Raw genomic sequence first — 20,538 nt, 5'->3', positions numbered from 1 at the left:
TTCAAACTTGTTTGCATAGAGTTATGTAAAGAAATCTCACCAGACACAGTATCTCACCGGGCACAGTGTCTCATGCCTGTAATCCCGCACTTTGGGAGGCCAAGGCAGGCAGATTGCTTGAGCTCAGAAGTTCAAGATCAGCCTGGGCAACATGGCAAAACTCCGATCTCTACAAAACGTACAGAAATTAGCTGGGTGTAATGGTGTGTGCCTGTAGTCCCAGCAACCCAGGAGGCTGAGGTGAGAGGATGGCTTGAGCCCAGGAAGCAGAGGTTGCAGTGAGCCAAGATTGCGCCAGTGTACCGCAGCCTGGGTAACAGAGCTAGAACCTGTCTCAAAAATAAATAAATAAATAAATAAAAAACACCTCATAGTTTTGTTTTTTCATTTTGCTTTGTTCTTAGAGATGCTTTTACTTTGTCATTTAGGATTTTGAATTTGTGCTTTCTCCCTTTTTTCTTGTTTAGATTAGCCAGTGGTTTATTTTCAGAGAATCAGCTTTTACATTTTGTGTATTAGTTCCTTCTTTGTGCTTTCTAACATTTATTTCTGGGTCTTTAAATTTCTTCTTTGGTTGCTTTTTTGTTGTTGTTGAATTTGTTGAACATTTGTTTTCATTTTTATTTACGTTCTTTAATGCTGTAAGTTCTCATCAGTTAACTGCTTTAGCTGAATCTCATGGATCTCATGTCAAACTATGACAGTTATTTTCAGGAAATTCTCCTCTTTAGATTTGGATTCCAGCCATTATCTAAGAATTGTTTAATGGAATGTTTTAAAATTTTCAGGTTGAAGGGCCTTTTGTTTTTTATGTGTGTATGTGTGTTTTCTTTTGATTTTTAAAAAGTAACTTTCATGTTTTTCTTCATATTTTTGAATTTGATGAGATTTTCTTTGTAGCCTAAGACAGTCACTTTTTCTCAATTTTCCACCAATGCTTTAAAAAAAAGGTATATTTTCTAGTTCTTGGTTTTTAGGTTCTATAAATATATATAAAACATCTATTCTTTGGGCATCCTATATTTTTTGTTTTTTTTTTTTTTTTTTTTTTTTGAGGCGGAGTCTTTCTCTGTCCCCCAGGCTGGAGTGCAGGTGGCGCGATCTCGGCTCACTGCAAGCTCTGCCTCCCGGGTTCACGCCATTCTCCTGCCTCAGCCTCTCCGAGTAGCTGGGACTACAGGCGCCCGCCACCACGCCTGGCTAATTTTTTGTAGTTTTAGTAGAGACGGGGTTTCACCATGGTCTCGATCTCCTGACCTCGTGATCCGCCTGCCTCGTCCTCCCAAAGTGCTGGGATTACAGGCTTGAGCCACCGCGCCTGGCCGGGCATCCTATATTTTTAAGATTCTTCTCTATTTGATCTATTTTGGTTTGAGAACATTATGTTAAAGTATCTTAGTAGTAGGTTTCTGTCTCTTTTACTCCATCTCCTATAGTTTCTGCTCTTCACTACTGTATTATTGGGTACATAGATACAGAAATATTAATAACTTTCATTTTAATTCTTTTTGTACTTTTTAGAGATGATGTTATTTTTGTTATCTGTATATTTCTTGTTTTTTCTGAGATGAGCCAATTTAATTTATATGAGCACTTCATAAAAAGAATCTCCAATAATCCTATTTGGGTATTTTTCTTTAGTATAAACAAAATAAACTACAGTTTCATTAAGTGTAGGACTAAATGACTCTGTTTCTATAATATTGAAAGGATCTGAAACTGTAGATCTGTGAATAATTTCAAAATTTCAAAATATTAGGTATATATATTCTAATACTATATATAGACTGAGCAGGCTGTTGGGCTAATGTTCAGGCCAAAGCACAACGAGCCATTTTACAAGATTAATAAAGTTTTTTTTTTTAGCTTTAATCAGATGTGTCCAATTATAAAGGTTTGAAAACATTAAAGTCGAAACCCTAATCTTTTTGAAATTAATAATAGTTGCTTCACTTGTTAATAATTTTGAGATACCACATGGCAGTAAATGACAGAGAAGAAAAATTGGTATTGACATTAATTCTAGAGCTGTTCAAAGAAAATCCAGGAATTCATTGATAATGTTAGTGTTCTATGAAACTAAGTTTATTTTTAGAGCAACAGGATTTGGAATAGCATTATTCTTTTAAAATAAAAGGAGAGGTTAGACCTGGTATCGTGGATCACGCCTGTAATTCCAGTACTTTGGGAGGCTGAGGTAGGAGGATTGGTTGAGTCCGAGAGTTCAAGACCAGCTTGGGCAACATAGACCCTGTCTCTACAAATAAAAAAATTTTTTTAATTAGCTGGGCATAGTGGTACGTACCAGTAGTTCCAGCTATGGGAGGCTGAGGCAGGAGGATTGCTTGAGCCCAAGAGGTCAAGACTACCGTGAGCTATGATTGCACCACTGCTCTTCAGCCTGGATCATAGAACAAGACCCTGTCTCAAGTAGATAGATCGATAGATGGGATGGATAGATAGATAAGATCAATAAGATAGGTAGATAGACGGATGATAGGAGAAGAAAACAAAGTTTTGTGTAAAACATTGAATGTTTAAAATCCTCTGATGTCAGTATAATAAATAGGGAATTATTACTTGAATGATAACTTTAGTAGTGGATAGATTTGTATAGATGTTTATAAGTGAATATTAGTAGCAGGTGAGAATGTTATTGACATACAAATAATTGAGTCATTCTTTGACTAAATGTTCTGAGATAATTTTTGTATATTAACTTCAAAGGAAATTTCTCCAAGTAATTGTGGAAAGATGTAATTAAATCCAATATAAGAGGTGTGATTATATAGGAAGCTCAGAAACTGTTAGGGATAAACATAGAGTTGATTTTAGGCATGGAAAGTTAATTGCACTGGTGTAGAATAGGGTGACTTGACCTGACAGTAGTTGCCAGCTGAAGAATTTCTCCAGAATTCGTCACATAAAGAGAAGTTATGGAAAGTATTGACAAGGTTTAAAAACATGGGGGAAATACTTAGAAAATTCAATATGCACCTAATTGGAAACCCAGAAGAAAAAAAAAAGAACGTTGGAGAAGCAACATTTTAAGAAATAGTAGCTGAGAATTTTCCATAATTGATGAACTATAAATCTATAGATACAAGATGTACAGTACATCACAGATAGAATGTTATAATGAAACTGCAAAGCATCAGAGACATAGAGAAAATACTAGAAACGTCTAGATACAGAAAGACAAATCCCCATGCAGAGAAGCAACAGGATGACATCAGTAACAAACAATGGAAGCTAAAAGGCAGTGAAATAATATTTTCAAAGTACTGAGATAAACCTATCAACCCAAAGTATGTACCAAAGTCTGGCTTTCAAGAATGAGAATGAAATAAAGACCTTTTCAAATAAGATTGAGAGTGTTTACTACCAACAGATCTTTACTAAATAGAGAATATTTAAAAGGATATACATCAGGAAGATGGAAAAAGACCTTAGAAGAAGGGTCGGAAATGTGAATAGTAAAGGAGAAATTTTTATTAAGTTGGAAATTCTGTCTTGTTATAGCCTTTGAAGTTATCAAAACTGTAGCATTGTACCATGAGGAAGTGAAGTGTACTATGAAGTGTCAGGCAGATCGCTTTGGATTCTGCAGAACCTGTTCCACCACTTTTTCATTTTGTATCAGCATTGTGATTTGGGGAATTGATCCCACTTTCATGGCTGGGCCTTGATTAGTCAAATCCAGTTATAATAATCCGATTCTCCTTGCTAATTCAATTGATTCAGGAAGCAGGCCTAAGCCATTTATCCCATGGCTATTACCTTGATAGCAGTTATTCATTCATAGGTGGCCATGTGACTGAAGTTGGCCTAGTCACTCTGAAGGAAGGAATTCTTATTTGTGCTTGTGGGAGAGATACATTGAGGAGACCCAGATTGCTTCTTATTATGGTAAGAAATAAGCTTTAATGTGAAGTCAACATTAGGAATAGCGGAGCTGTGAGAAATGAAAACGAGTGAATATTTGGTCTGATTTCACTGTTACTAAGTCACTTAGGCCTGAAGTTTACCCTATTTATAGACTTCATTTTATGTGAAATAATAGTTCAAATTTGTATAGTTTAGGAGATTATAGTTTCTTAGTTGAAGCTCCATTCTTCTCTGCTAAAACAAGTTAGACTTCATTAATACAAGTATAATTTCAATTCTAAGTCAGGGGAGTTGGAAGCCGTATGCTTTATGCTGCTCTGACAAGACTAGATTAATTTGGGGTATCATGTTTCATTGAAGCACACTTGCTGATTAGTATGCTCAGAGAAGATGACAGAGAGATGAAGAAAGGGCTAGCACGTGAAACAAGTATTAGATTTGTTTTGCATAATTCCAGAGGTTAGAACTAGTCCCAATCAGTAGAAATTCTAGAAAGATAGAACCTCTAGAGAGGTTAAGATGCAATGGGCGTAAGAAATAATTTTCTAATAATTAGAAATGTCTGGAAATGGGACAAAAGGGTGCAACATTAGAGCGCTAAGATTTTTGCCCCCAAGAGTCTTCTAACAGAGGGCTTCCATAGCTATACAAATATTATGGAAAATTGTTCTGCATGGGGTAGGAGGTTGGATTATATTACTTACACAGGCTCCTGACCATTTTTAAACTCTGGTTACTAATAATGGTTCTCAACTCTCTTAGCCTTGACACTTGCTTTTTGTTTCGTATTCTTTGTAATGCTTGCTTTTTATCTAAAATTAATGATGAACATAATCTGCCCACACATATAATGTTCAAGAAATAAACGTGCGTATGAGAGTGGAAATGAAAGTAATATAAACATCTAAAATCGTTTCTGAAATTCAAAAAACTTAAAACCAAACATTTTTCCTAAGGCACAGACATTTGGGAGCAAAACCTGGTCTTAATTGAAATAAATTTAATTACAGTTTTTATACAAGTGGTGAATCTCTGTGTTTTGCTGCAAAAGTGTTAGTATGTTTGGTCACAGGCTACTGTTCCAGACTTCACTGGAACAGTAGTACTACTTAATATCCTTTGAAATGCAAAAAAAAAAAAAAAAAAAAAAAAAAAAAAAAAAAAAAAAAAAATTCTAAACTCTTAAAGTATCTGATCCCAAGGGTTTTGGCTGAAATACTGTGGTTCTTCAAGTATTTCAAGACTTAGATGTTCCAGGATGACTAATTTAGAACACATAGTAATCAGTAGGTTATACTTTTAATTAACATGTTTGGATTTAAGAGAAGATGAAAAGCCATTCTGTTCAAGAAATACGGCAAGGTGGAATAGTAGACCGTGCTACACTACATTGTGCGAGTAATACCATACCCTATTTATTTGAATATAAGAGAAAAGGGGAAATAACTTTGTTTGATAAAAAGAATAACATACCTAAACAAGTTACACATTGTTGCAGTGGGGAAAATTAGGAAATAAGATATTTTTTAAATTAGCTAGACCTTCTTAATAAATGTTACCAAAATAATTTCCTATATTATAATTTGAGGTGAGAACTTGAAATTCCATCACCTGTTTAAGCCTGCATTCAGTCTCTGGTACCTAATAATAGAAGTTATATATGATCTCTGGGAGTAGCATCAGAGTCATATTGAAAAGCATGGACAACTCAAAAATTATAATGTTAATATTTAGGGTAAATATGAAATACTTACATACATCATTATTAATGACACTTATTGATACAACATTTCTGGCTCTAAATCTGATTAAAAAAAAAGTTACAAATTTATAGATTTTGCAGCACCAGCACTACTGCTCTAACACCCCTTTTAACTAGACTTGCAGTTGGATTTTACATACTTTTAAGTGGACAGAAAGCACAGAATATGTTATTTAATAATTTGGAGATAACCTCCTATTAAATATTTTGGTATAGTTATTCAGTAATGTATATTTATAGTGGGTTTAATCCACAGAACATTCAAAAATTGTTTGGGATGTAGGATAGTTCTTCATTGATGTTCCACAGAATATGTTTTAAGAGTAAAAGTGAATTATATTTCTTCCTTTTGTCTTCTGTGCAAGTAGAGGCCCATTTCTGTTTTCTTGACTCTTTATCATTTTTTTCATGGCAGGTTTTACTCTCATATAACTTAAAAATTATTTTCGTCAGCCTCTGTTGTCTTACCAGCGATCAAATCCAAATTTTGTCGGTAATATTTACAATATGACTTCATGCCTAAATATGTAGAATTTAGGGGCAGTTATATATACTAGAGTTCTTTAAAAAGAAAACTACAAAGAGAAATTAATTTGTGTTTTAAGCAGCCAAATTTTATGATTAGTAATGCTCAGAAAGAAATTTGAGCACTTAATATCCTTGTATGTAAGTGTCTTTCATAGTATTTACAATGTTAGTAAAAGTGAGACTTTTACTGTGGTAGAAGATAACAATTATATAACACTGGTAACTTCTATTTTCTTACCACCTAGTAAAATATGATTTGGAGTTCTTATGTAATAGGACATTTAATTGACTTTTATAATCTGAATTAATTTTGACCTTTTTTGTGTGTAAGCTGCTTTTATACCTGAAATAAAATATAAAACCTGTTTTTTAGCAGCAGTAGTGAGGACTAATTTACTGACTATTTTAGGTACCATTTGGTCTCATCAAAATGGGTAAAATATCTTTTTGTAAACCTTTATAATACTATTAAATGAGTTTGGATTTATCCTTGGGTGTCTAGGAAAATGGCAATTACTTGACTATATGACAAGTCCTAGATCAGTTATTTTTAGAAGTCTATGGTGAATGGTTTAGCCCTTTTTTGACATTTTAAAATATAATCACTTAGAAATCCTTCCATTGTATTTTATTCATTTTAAACTGTCTTTTCCCCAGTGGTTTTTCACATGGAAACTTACTATGTAGCTGAATGTCACAAGTTTGTTAAAGTATTAGATTTGCATTGTGTATTTTTACATCTTAGCTACTCTTTAATATTTAAAGCTTTTGTTCTTTAGTAAGATAGATGTAGTATAGTCTACATCTCTTTTAGTTTTTGGTTAGTAAAGTTTTTGTTCTTTAGTAAAATAGATGAAGTATAGTCTTTTCATTGTGGTGCTAAACTAGAATTTGTCACTTTCTCTACTTAGTGGATAAGTGACTATTTACAAAACTGATTCTTTGATGAAACAGAGATGAATGAAATTAAAATGTTCTCATTACAACAAACTACCTCATAATTTTTTAAAATATAGTAATCTGAATGTATGTATGTACTTTTTTAGAAAGAATCTTCAAGAGGGAGACATAGGGAAAAGGAAGACATAAAAATCACTAAGGAGAGAACTCCAGAAAGTGAAGAAGAAAATGTAGAATGGGAAACTAATAGAGATGGTGAGTTTCAGAATCTTGGTTTAAATGGCAAATTCTTGATTATTTACTTTGTAGAGTTTTTGTGGGCTTCAGAACACCTTTCGACTGTGATCTCCCTCTTGTTTCAGAATCATCTTATTGACATATTTCTATCTTACTGAATTATAAGGCAAAAACTGGCATATAGTAGCTATACAAAGGCAGAGAAAGTGGTTTGCGTTGCATATTTTTATTTTCCCTTCCTAGTTTTCCCTCTAGAACTTTATTGTGCAGCATTACAGCCCTTCAGGATTGTATTGCATATGTAAATTTAAAAATTCCTAACACTAAGCTTAAAATGAAATCTATATTTGTTTTACATAAAATATTATAAATGAGATTTTTAAATCTTAAGGACTTGGGAAAGTTATTTCCAAGAAATGTTTGACTTTTATCTTTCAGAAGAAATCAAAATCAGATTAAGAAAGAGACCTGGATTTATTAATAAAAAATTAGCAAAAAAATTTTTTTTCTTGAGACATGGTCTCACTGTGTCACCCAGGCTGGAGGACAGTGGTACGATCATGGCTCACTGCAGCTTAGCCTCTTGAAGACAAGCAATCCTCCTGCCTGTTATCTCAGCACTTTGGGAGGCTAAGGCTGGAGTACCGCTTTAGCCCAGGAGTTTGAGACCAGTGTGGGCAACAAAGTAAGACCCCATCTCTACTAAAAAGAACAAAAAAATTAGCCTGACATGGTGTTGCATTCCTGTGATCCCAGCTACTTGGGAAGCTGAGGTGGGAGCAAAATCATTTTTGAGTCATCATCTTAACAAATAAGCATTTATTTTCCATCCCTTGAATGTTTTCTCCACCTCTTTGATGTTCTGAAAGATGGGCACCGTAATGTCATATTACCAAACACAGAGAAAGAGAACTTGTATTTGTTAAATGCATTGAGTGGGGGTGGACAATTTAATGTAATTTATGTAATTGTCTTATTATTTCAATAGCTTTGTTACTCTGCTTCCAGATGACAAAACTAAAGATCTTAAAAATTTAAGCAACTTTTTCAGTGAGCAGCTGAAAACTTAGACTAGGGATTAGAAAACTAGAGTGTGTGGGCCAGTCACTGGTTTTTGCAAAGAAAAGTTTTATTGGAACACAGCCATGTCCATCCATTTGGTTACATATTGTCTGTGGCTGCTTTTGAGCTACAGTGGCCAAGTTGAGTCCTTATGACAGAGAACTGAGAAGCTACAAGACTAAAATATTAACTACTGTATTTCAGAATTATCTCTGAAGACTTAATAGACTAACACTTGTAAAGTATTGTAAATACATCTTTCCAGTAATTGTTACATCAGTACTTAAAGGAAACCTGTTCCATCTTTGGCCAGTGCTGTTAAAAAATTGCTTCTAAGAACAAATAAGAAACTTGTTATGGTTACCCAGGATTTCGTAATCCAACCTAATACCACTTCTACAAAATAGCAATAAAGGCAGCTATACTCTCCCATTTTAGTTGACTAGTATATTTAAATAAAATACTATAAACCATAACTGTTCAAGTTTGGAGAGCTAACTTTTCCTAAATACTAAGGGATTACCTCTTAACACACCCAAGCATCCTTTCTTTTCATTTTAATTTTTTTGCATAAAAAACATTTTAAAATGTATTTGATACTTCTTATCTTTAAAATTTTTTCTGTTGTCATTACAACAATTAATAATTGTTGAAAATATCAAAGGTTCAGAAAAGCCCAAGTCTGTTCTTTTTCTTCCTAGTAGGTATGTCAAACCTTCTCCATAAATCTATGCTTTCATTTCTCTTTTTTGCTATCTACTAAGCAGAGACGATGGAAATCTTTAGGAATTCCCTCAACTTCCTCCTACCACACCTTCAAACTAATTTTTTATTCATGCCTAAACTTTTTTACTTCCCTCTTATTCTGTGTAAGAGACCTCCTTCCTGCTGTATAAGGTTGATGAATAATTCCCTTGTATTATAGATCTGATTTCCTCCCACCTCAGCAATCTTGTTCATTTATGATACACTCTCTTCTATATCTTTAACATCTATTTTTTCTCCTGCCTATATTACTGTTAGTCGCTATCCTGCTTATCCCTACTTAACAACTAAATTCTTAAAACAGTTCTGTACCTTACTGTTTCTACTTGATACTGTTTCACCTGATACTTATTCTTCAGTCTTCTGACCCAACTCTCCACTAAAACTGCTTTTCAAAGTCACTAATGACCTCCTCATTGCAGAATAAATGGAGATGTACTTGTTACTATCCTAAATGGCCCTTCTGCAGCATTTGACACATCAAGAGCTCCTGTTTTCTTGAAAAAGACTCTTCTTTTGGCTTCTATTTATCACTCTTCAGTTTTGTATCTTCCTGTTCAAGCCCTTCAGTCTTACATAGAGGCTCCTTGTATTCTGTCTGCCCGTTAAATGTTGATTCCCAAGGATTTGCACTTAACTATATTCTTTTAAAAAATCTAAAGTGATTTTATTTCAAGAGCCTTTTATATAGGAAATTCTTTTAAAAGGTGAGTGTAAATGTCTTTAATAGGAATTTCTTATGCTTTTCCTTGATTGAAACGCACAGGTTTTGACCATTGTGTATCTCTGTGATTTGAAAGTACCTGTTGAGGGAATATTGAAGCATTGAGTTAAGTGCCCCAGTCCCTGGATAGTGAGACTAAACTGGTTTCATAGACTTACCTTCTGCATTGTTATTCTATCTGGAATAACAATTTTAGCTGGATTCAGAAAAAATTGGTATATTTATAAACTTTCTGGTTTTTAGGCCACTTTTATATGCTTTTTCAGAACCCCCAAATAACTTTTGTCCTTGTGTATTTTATGTTTCCGTAACTGCCATATTATGAACCTGAGAAAATTTTAAAATATTTATGTATTCATTCATTTAACAATGACATATAAAAATCCAATATATGCTTTTATGAAAAATAACTATTTTGCAAGGCAAAAAATAATAATTGTGAGGAGGTGGCAGTGTTTTGCATCATTTTGCAAATTGTTTTAATATCTGGCTTAATAGTTGATAGGTAGATTTTCTTACCTGCTTCTACATTGCACCTGTTAACCACATCACATATTCTGGGAAACTCCACTATCTACTCATGGGAGAATGAGTACACCAGGCAAACAATGTAGTGTTATAGACATAGTTTGATTTTGTAGAACTCCTGAAATTGTCTCAGGGACCTCCTAGGTATCCTCAGACCACTCTCTGAGAATCACTTGTCTATAAGAACAGCTTTTAAAACTTGGTTGTTTTCCTATTGCCTAGCCATCTTCTTTTCTCACTTTTAATTTTTCCTTCTAGATGAAGTCATGCTCCCAGTGCTTCATTAACATCGTATGTGTAGTAACTCCAAAATCTGGAGCTCTCAATTTAGCATTGACCAACTGGGCATCTCCGTCTGAGTCTTAGGGGCATCACTTTTCCTACCAGATACCAACAGTCCTGAGAGTCATCACTGACACTCCTTCTTTCCCTCCACCCAGGCATTTACCAGATATTTTTATGTACCAAATACCATTGAAAACCATCTGTTTCTCTTGATTTACTAATATTCTAGTTCTTAAGGTATTTGTTTATTGCCTATAAATAGATTTTACCAAAATAACCTCCTAATCCCATCCCTTGCTTGTAGTCTTGTCTCCTAATTTATCCTCCACTTTAAAGCAAGAATAATCTTTCTTACAAAGTTTTTCTACTGAAGTATACTATACGTTCAGAGGAATGCACAATATATGTGTCCAGCCCACTGGATTTTCACAAACTCAACACATTTGTAAAACCACTCAAATCAGTAAGTAGTAAATTACTAGTTTCCTATAGTCCCGTTGTGTTTTCTTCTAGTCACTCCTCCCTACCCTCACCCCCCAAAGGTAACTACTGTCCTGATTTCTAGCACCATTGATTAGTTTTGTCTGTCTGAGCTCCACATAAATGGAATTGACAGCATGTACTCTTTTTGTGCCTAGCTTCTTTTGTTAACAGTATTATCTGAGGTTGCACTTTATTTCACATATCATTCATTGTTATTGCATCATTAATTCTTATTGCTGTATAGTGTTTTATTGTAGGAATATGCCATAATTTAGTCTACTGTTGATGAACATTCAAGTAATTCCCAGTTTGGTGCTATTATGCATAATAAGGTGCTATTACTATTCTTAAACATATTTTTTGGTAAACATGTACAGACACAATTCCTCTTGAGTTTATAGTTCGAAGTGGAATTGCTGGGCTGTGGAGTATGTATATGTTCCTCTTTAGTAGATAGTTTCAAATCAAAAATGGTTGTACCAGTTACCCATATGGTATTTTTGCCTTTTTCATCGTAGCTATTCTAAAATTTTGTAGTGGTATCTTACTGTGGTTTTAGTTTGCATTTTCCTGATGAAGTTGAAAACTTTTTCCCATGTTCACTGACCATTGTACACTCTATTTTGTGAAGCGTCTATTCCAAATGTTTGCCGTTCTTCTATTGTGTTACCTTTTTTTTTCTTGTTAATTAGAGGAATTCTTTATGTTTTCTGGATATGAGATTTTTATCAGCTATATAAATATATTGTGAGTATTGTCTCCCACTCTATGAGTTGCAGAACAGTCTTTTAAAAGAATAAATTGAATGTTCATTTTATTTTCCTGTTTCAAATTCCCTAATTTCCCATTGCCTTCAGGAGCAAGTACAAATTCTAACTATGCCTATAAAACTTTTGATTATCTGGTTACTCTTTGTATTTCCAGGCCCCACTCTGAAGTCTGTGGTTTTTATTTGGTTCCTTAAACTTCTTGTATTTGCTCATCATGTGTTCTTAAGGACCAGTGAAGTAACATAAAAAGCAAAAGTATCGTTGCAGTAGAATGTGTGAAAATATTTTGGTAATCTTGGAGGTTAGTACATCCTCCTTAAATAGGGCATAAAACCCAGAAGCCACAAACATTTGATTACATAAAACTAGCAGTTTCTGTGTAACTAAATGCAGAAGTTAAAAACAAATGAAGTGTTAAAAGAAAATATTTGACATGTGTAACATGTGTAAGCATTAATAAAGATCTTATATAGACATATGAGTTTCTACAAATACATAAGAAAAAGACGGCCTAGTTAAAAAATGAGTAAAAATATATATGTATCAGATAGGTAACTCACAGGAGAAATAGAAATGGCCAATAAATGCTCAATCTTACTTCAGGGAAATACTGATGAAAATAAGGAGATATGATTATTCACCAATCAGTTTGGCAGAAATGAAGAACATTAATGTTTTCAAGTGGGGGTTTACATTGGTAAAGCAGTTTTGGAGTACAGTTTGGTGATATTAGAAATAGAAATTATACTTATTTTCAGTCTAGCAATGTAGTCTGAGAAATAATGTCATAGAAAAATACTTGTACTTGAACCAAAGTATATATCAAAATGTTCATATAAGTCTTGTTTTTAACAGCAAAATACTGGAAACAGTTCATCTGTCTTTAAGAAGGAAACTCCTTTAAGTAAGCCATGATAAAGTATGATCATATTAATGAAATGCTTTGCAGACGTTAAAATGTAGTTGAACTCTATGACTTGGAAAGATCTTGTTTATTAGGCAGTGTTGAATGTTAAAGGGAAAAATGTAAAGCATTATTTTCATGCATATGACACTAAACTGTTAGCAGTGTTATCACTGGAGTAAGGATGGCCGTAGGAGGAATATAAGGGAAATTTCATATTTTACTCTGTGTATTCAGAATTATTTAAGACTTTAGCAATGAGAATGTATCATAAAGACAGAAAGTACAAAATACAGCATGGAATTCAAAAACAAATGTCTGAAATCAGTTAATAAATTTAGAAAACGTCTCAGCTTGAGGTTAAAAACTGATACACATAAATGATTCTAACTCATTGGAAAAAGGTTAAATATAATTAGAATGATGTAACAAGGCAATTCACAAATATTTATAGTTTTTAATCCTTATACATAAACCTTTTATATATCTATGATTATTTTTATACAATAAATTACTAGAAGTTGCTGATCGACACAGGGAGGGGAACATCACACACCAGGGCCTGTTGTGGGGATGGGGGGTGAGGGGAGGGAGAGCGTTAGGACAAGTACTTAATGCATGCAGGGCTTAAAACCTAGATGACAGGTTGATAGGTACAGCAAACCACCATGGCACATGTATACCTGTGTTACAAACCTGCACATTTAGCACATGTATCCCAGAACTTAAAGTAAAATAAATAAATTAAATTTTTAAAAAAAGTTGCTGTATAAAAACTAAAGTTATGTATTGATGTTCTTAAGGCTTTTACCCATATTGACAAATAATTTCACAAGATAGATGTACTAGTTTACATTGCTACCACCAGAGAATGAGTATGTCCTTTATTTGTACCTTTACCAACAATTAATATTATAATTAGAAAAAATGGCTCCTGAATACATGAAAAAATATGTATATACTTTCTTCATTTCTTTCTCTTTGTGAATTGCCTTGTAATATCCTTTGCCTGTTCTGTTAATTAGTAAGAATTCTTTATATAGAAAGAATCTTAACCTTTTCTTATGTGTTGCATATATTTTTCTGTTGTATATTCTTAAAAATATCTACCTTATTAAATATGCCATTCATGTAAATCAATTTTTATAAGGCAAAATTGTAGTGATAACCTGAAGCTACATGAGAGACATTTTCTAAATTTATTAACTGTCTTCAGACTCTTGTTTTTGAATTCCATCCTGTATTTTGTACTTCCTGTTTTTTGTTGTCAAAATACTGTCATTTGCAATGTGCCTATCTTGTAGTCCATCTGTTACAGGTTAGGAAAACATCTGAGTTTTTATTATATGCGTAAAATAAGCACCTTCAGAAATAAAGACCTGAGAGCTTTTCTTCTGAGCAAACTATATTAGTTATATTTACTACATTGACTAGACTTTTTATTTATTTTGTTTTTTTTTTAGATGGAGTCTCGCTCTGTCGCCAGGCTGGAGTGCAGTGGCACGATGTCGGCTCATTGCAACCTCCACCTCCCAGGTTCAAGCGATTCTCCTGCCTCTGACTCCTGAGTAGCTGGGACTCTAGGCACCCGCCACCACGCCCAGCTAATTTTTGTATTTTTAGTAGAGACGGGGTTTCACCTTGTTGGCCAGGATGGTCTTGATCTGATGATCCTTAATCTGATGGCTCTTGACCTGATGATCCGCCCTCCTCGGCCTCCCAAAGTGCTGAGCTTACAGGCATGAGCCACTGCTCCCAGCTGACTTAGATGTATATTTTAACTGCTCAGGCCTCTTCCCCCTTGGTTGGATAGCTGAAAATTGAGAAGTGAAAGCTGGCTGCTTCTTTCTTTTATGTGTTCTGTATTGGTGATATTTCCAGTTGCGAATTTTTAGATTGGCAGTGCCTTACTGATAATACAGTACCTTCAGAAACACTGTTAATCATTCTTCTCAGTTAACTACTCTTTCCTTTGTTTTACCTGGGTATTTGGTTCTGGAATTTTATTGAATTTAGGAACATAATCAAACCAGATCATTGACTCCTATTATTCACTGATGTAACGTTAGCTCAATGGAGTACAAAATAATAACTGGAGATAGGTAGTAGTCACTTAATTAAATTCAGTGTCTTCATTTTATCTAGTGAAAACTACTTGCCCTTAATTATTTAGTAATTGCTTTCTGACTGAAAAACATGATTTAGCCTATTTCATGTATTTACTGAGAAATTGTCATCGTACTCCAACATAAGATGAGTAATCAAGCTTAGTCACACAGGTAGTGAATATATATAGTTACCCTCTCAGTCCCCAAGCATGAATGGATAGTTGTCATTCTAATGCATTTGAGCAATATGTAACAGTGATGTTCATTTTCTTGGGTTTTAAGCAGTCAAGTAGGACTTCTTATGTTTGTTGTTTTTTTAGTTCATTTTATTTCTTTTCCCAAGGTTAAGATATGATCTAAAGTGCTAGAAGTATAGCTTGAGAGGGCACCTCAATTTGTGATCAGTCAAGTCCACTGTGGTCAATGAAATTCCCACCTCTAGGCTCCTGGGCATTTATGGCAAATGAGGGTAATGGGGTTGGGTGCTAGTGCCAGTAACTTCTAATATTTTAATGAAATAGATCTGCACACCACTCTTCCTTTTTGATTTTTTAACCAATCTTCATAGCTTTTTATCAGAAAATATTAAATGGAAATAGAAATATGGCATCAGATCCATTGAGATGGACAGTTGTGATCTAAGGAAACAGTACAAATCACTTGTAAAGAAAATGTCATAAATCCTTTGAAAATTAGTTTATGTACACATTAGTACTAAAATTAGTTTTAGATATTAACCAGTTGTCTCACAAATTTTAAAACTGACAAGCCTGTAGAAGCAATGTTGCACAAGTAATATAACCTCACTTTGTATGATGTATTTTAGTAGTGTATTTTTGGGAAAATCAAGGAGATAATGGGTCGCATCGTATACAGCATGAAATATTGAAGGCTTTGGTATCTTTAAGGCTTAGAAATTCAGCTGAGTGCCTTTTGTCTTTTAAAATTCCATCTCCTAACAAAAAACCCAACTTCCAAACAACCTAAAATTATTTCCAGAAAACCCAGAAACTTTAAAAATATTTGGCTTTTCATGAAGAAATCAACCATGGTGATTTTAATCCTTTATAGAAATGGTATCTATTTCTTTTATCTTTTAGAAGTATGTCATCCTGATGAAAGACTCTGCCATTTAGATTTGTGTAAGAAATTAGTTGAAAAAAGTCTGTGATTTTCGGCATAGATAATTATGCTAGTTTCTAACAGTAATGCAATTTTATTTTAAAGATTCTGACAATGGAGATATTAATTATGATTATGTTCATGAATTGTCATTGGAAATGAAGCGTCAGAAGATACAGAGGGAATTAATGAAGCTGGAACAAGAAAACATGGAGAAGAGAGAAGAAATTATCATTAAAAAGGAGGTAGGCTATTTATTGCAATAAATATGTTAGTACTTAATAGCAGCATTTGTACTGATCAGATAACTCAGCTTCTTGCTACATCTTAAATTATATTAGTATCCTGATATATTGATCAACCCACTGTATATGCACTACTCCATATATATTCATTTAATTTTCACATTATTCTATTAGATAAGTAGCAAATATTTATGTTATTGAATAGGTGAGCAAAGCTGAGAGTTTGTTGCCTAGAGTCACCAGCTAATGTAACATGGGGTTTGAATCTACCTATGTCTGTTTCAGGGCCATGCTATTTCTAGAATGCCTTGTTTCTTTTCTAAAAAGTGAAGATACAGTTAATTTAAATATAATTTATGATTTTTCTGAGGAGATTTTGAAATTTTATGATTTTAATTTACTTTATTGAAACTGATATATGTTAGGACAGTTATATTGCTTAAAATCATGGATTCAGGAGTCAGACTAATTCAACAGATAGTGGTTATTATAATTTATTATTTGTATTTTTATTTCAAAGTTTTTTTGTAGGGATGAGATCTTTCTCTATTACCCAGGCTGAGTGCAGTGGCACTCACTGCAGCCTTGAACTCCTGGGCTCAAGGGATCCTCCCATCTCAGCCTCCCTAATAGCTGCGACCACAGGCACCTTCCATGCCTGGCTTTTTTTTTTTTTTTTTTGTATAAGAGATAGGGTTTTTTTTTATGTTACCCAGGCTGATCTCAAACTCCTCACCTCAAGCAATCCTTTCACCTCAGCCTCCCGAGAAACTGGGATTACAGGTGTGAACCACTGCACCCAGCAATAATATTTAATTTTAATCTGAAGTTTGGTGTGATTCTAAAGTACCGTAAGCCTTGTTGTACCATAAGTGGAGGAATTTCTGAATTGGCTTACTGAATTTTTTTAAAGGTTTCACCAGAAGTGGTTAGATCAAAATTGTCCCCGTCACCTTCTCTAAGAAAGTCTAGCAAATCTCCGAAGCGAAAATCAAGCCCGAAGTCGTCTTCAGCTAGCAAGAAAGATAGGAAGACATCTGCAGTATCTTCTCCCCTGTTGGACCAGCAGAGGTCAGTAGGGTGATAAATAGTACCAAGAAAATAGCTTTTTCGGAAGTGATACTGAAAAGAATTAGTAGGTTATAAAAGGATACTTTTAATACATTTTATATTTAATGTAAGCTCTTTTGTTCTAAAAAGAAGTTTGAAATGTTTCAATTAAAAAGACAATTATAGAGAACAATAAAACAAATATCTGTGTAACATCCACATATGCTTCAGAGCTTTTTATTTTTTAAGAAATAAAAATAAAAGATACATTTCCTGTTCCTCTCTTAAATCTGATGTTTATGATACTTGTGCATGTGTTTATACTTTAACTAATACGTGTTTTGCAATGTATAGTATTGCTTTCATCTATTGTAATACGGATATATCATAACCTTCTGCACATTGCTTTTTCACTCAACATTTTTTATGTTTATATTGATATATATAACCTTAGTTCATTCATCTTGGTATTTGTATTATAAATTTGTCTACTTTTCTGTCAAACACTCATGTTGTTTCCGATTTTTGAACTGCTATAAATTATACACAAAAAGATTTTTGTCTCAGTATATATTATCAAGATACTGAATTCTTTATAAATTAGAATTACTGTAGAAGCCAGTTGAAGAAGTAAAAATAGAAATGATTATATTCAGGACTAAGAATAAGGAGAAGATACATTTTTGTTTATGGTTACTCTGAGCTATTTATATTTTATTTTAATTAAAGTCCATACCCTAATTTTATCTTATAAAAAATGAACTAAAAATATCTTCTACCTAATATTTAATCGGTTAACAAGCCCTGTCTGTTTGAACCTGTAATGAAACTCATATTTATCTCCCTCCTTCTAGTTTCTAGAGACTAACCCTATTTCAGACTCTACTTAACTTTTTGCCTAGATTATTATATCATCTTACTAACTATGTTGACTTTGTGTAGTTTCTACCCCCCACCCACACACGTGAACATTTTCATTCAGCTACCTCAACCCATTTATTTTATAGATGCTGTCAGAGAAATCTTAAAAGGACAATTCCAATTGATTTATTATACCATTGAAAAACTCAGTGGTTTTTCATTCTGTAGAATGAAATTCAGATTCCTTAGAATGACATTTACACTTTGGTCTTTTCTTTCTTGTCAGTAGTTTTTGTCCAGCTTCCTCCTACCTACCCCCTTCTATCTCAATTCTTTAATCTCTAGCTCAAATTCTAAATTTTCCCATTTCTCTTTATGGAACATAAGTTCTGTTCCCTTTAGGTACCTATCAGATTTTGCTTATACCTCCATGTTGATAATAATTGCCTGTTGCATTATATTTCAGCTGTGACTTATGTTTTACAACCTTTATTAAATTTAAGCTCCTTGAAGATTGGGATCTTGATTGTTCATAGTTCTGTCTTCTCATAGTGCCTACTTGACATAGAACTTTGCATTGTAATAAGGCACTTAGTAAAGTTGAGTTGATCCTCTCCCTCATAGTGCCTACTTGGCAAAGAACTTTGCATTTTAATAAGGCACTCAGTAAAGTTGAGTTGATTCTCTCCTTTGTTCATGCAATTGAGTGAATATTGCAAAGGTATATTGAAGAAGTTGAATGAACAGAGAGTGATACGATCCACTCCACTTGCTCTTATCCTCTTGGCTAACCAGCTATATAACTTTCCCTCAATTCTATTCATTTCCCCAATAAACTGCATACTAGAAATACCCTTTCTTCCTTTTCTTATCTGTTCTGTTTATAGAATATTTGAAACTTAATCTTTTCGTAGAAAGTTTTGATAACTATTTAGACAAAGAGTTAGTTTCATCTTTTACATACAATCTCTTTTGCTGCTTTATTAGTAACTCATCCTATTATAAATATTTGTCATGAATAATCATTCACACTGGTTTAATTACTATATTTCTTATATTCTACTATGTTGTTGACTTTAAGATACACCGTTAATTTAATAATAAAAGCAAAAGGACCTGGAAAAACAGTATATTAAAAATACAAAGAAAACATTGAATTGAGTATAGCATTTCCTTTTTTTTTTTTTTTTTTGAGTATAACATTTATGCAGTTTACATTGCCTAGAGTGTGTCAAGTAATCATCTTTTAATTTTATTGCTGGATCATACTATCAACTAAGAACATACTAAGCACATGTAAGGATTAGAATTTCAGTTAAAACTCAGTGGAGTATTTTAACCAGTGTCAGCCAACTGAGGTGTGACAATCAGGTGAACAAACTTCTTGGTCTTACTAGGTTATCATATTGAATGGAAAGATATAATTACTGACAAATTAAAACTTACACTTTTCCCTGAAAGCTGGCATTTTTCTTTGTTTGACATTTATTTTGAGATATAGTCTGATAGTAAGATTTGTCCTGATATGTGAGATATGGTATAATCTAAAATCATAAATATATTACCTATTCTGTCCATCTGCACTTTTAATCTTAGTTTTTATTAGGTGAATTTTTCTTTATAGCTCTTTGTACAGAGAATATTAAGTATGTCAAAAGCTAATCTAAAAAAATAGTTTTGAAGAGAGAGAGAAAGGATTAAAAACTGATAAAAGTAAACAGGTGGGCTCTTTGCCACAAGTCAGAAGTAGGCTCTGTGCCACTGAAACAACAATTAGTTGACTTTTTAAATGTTGAAGATCTTGGTGATTTCAGAATACACAAAACCAGTTTTGGCCTCTTCAGTCGGAAAGCACTATAACGTAATTGTGTTTTCTAACCACATATAATTTTGATGGTAATGTGAAGAAATTCTGTACTTTAGTAAGTATATTAGAATAATCCGGGTTGTGATTATAGCCAAGTCCCAAAATGTCAGTGGTTTAACACAACAGAAGGTTATTTCTCACATAAAGTCAAAATGAGTGTTTCTGATTGACAGGTGACTGTCCTGTATATGGAGATTGAGTAACCCAGGCTCCTTCTGACCATGATTCCACTTTCTTGGGTTTTCAAGGAAACCAAAGAACGGGATGTACAAAGAAAAACAGAAATTGAGTATTGCAGTTATTTAGCTCTATAGTTTGCAATTGCCTGACATATGAGAACCCTTTGAAATTTGGGCCTGGAAGTGGTATACATCATTTCCACTCACATTCCTTTGGCCAGTTCTTGGTCACTTGGCCATGCTTAATTTCAAGAAAGTGTAGATAGTATG

The 20,538-nt window shown here is 33.5% G+C and overlaps 1 protein-coding gene across 14 annotated transcripts in view; it reads left to right on the top strand.

Moving 5' to 3' along the window:
- ZC3H13 (zinc finger CCCH-type containing 13) overlaps nucleotides 1-20,538 on the top strand; it is a 98,906-nt gene that overhangs the window by 26,905 nt on the left and 51,463 nt on the right. For all 14 annotated transcript variants that reach the window (XM_055244402.2, XM_055244407.2, XM_055244403.2 and 11 more), the window contains exons 5-7: nucleotides 7,225-7,333; nucleotides 16,172-16,311; nucleotides 17,225-17,382. In XM_055244402.2, coding sequence (XP_055100377.1) covers nucleotides 7,225-7,333; nucleotides 16,172-16,311; nucleotides 17,225-17,382 — 407 coding nt within the window. The remainder of the gene's footprint in view (nucleotides 1-7,224; nucleotides 7,334-16,171; nucleotides 16,312-17,224; nucleotides 17,383-20,538) is intronic.

Source organism: Symphalangus syndactylus, chromosome 15 (assembly GCF_028878055.3).
Source record: "Symphalangus syndactylus isolate Jambi chromosome 15, NHGRI_mSymSyn1-v2.1_pri, whole genome shotgun sequence".
NCBI lineage: Eukaryota > Metazoa > Chordata > Mammalia > Primates > Hylobatidae > Symphalangus > Symphalangus syndactylus.
Note: the sequence above shows the minus strand (reverse complement) of the source record. Positions and strands in the feature narration are given on the sequence as shown.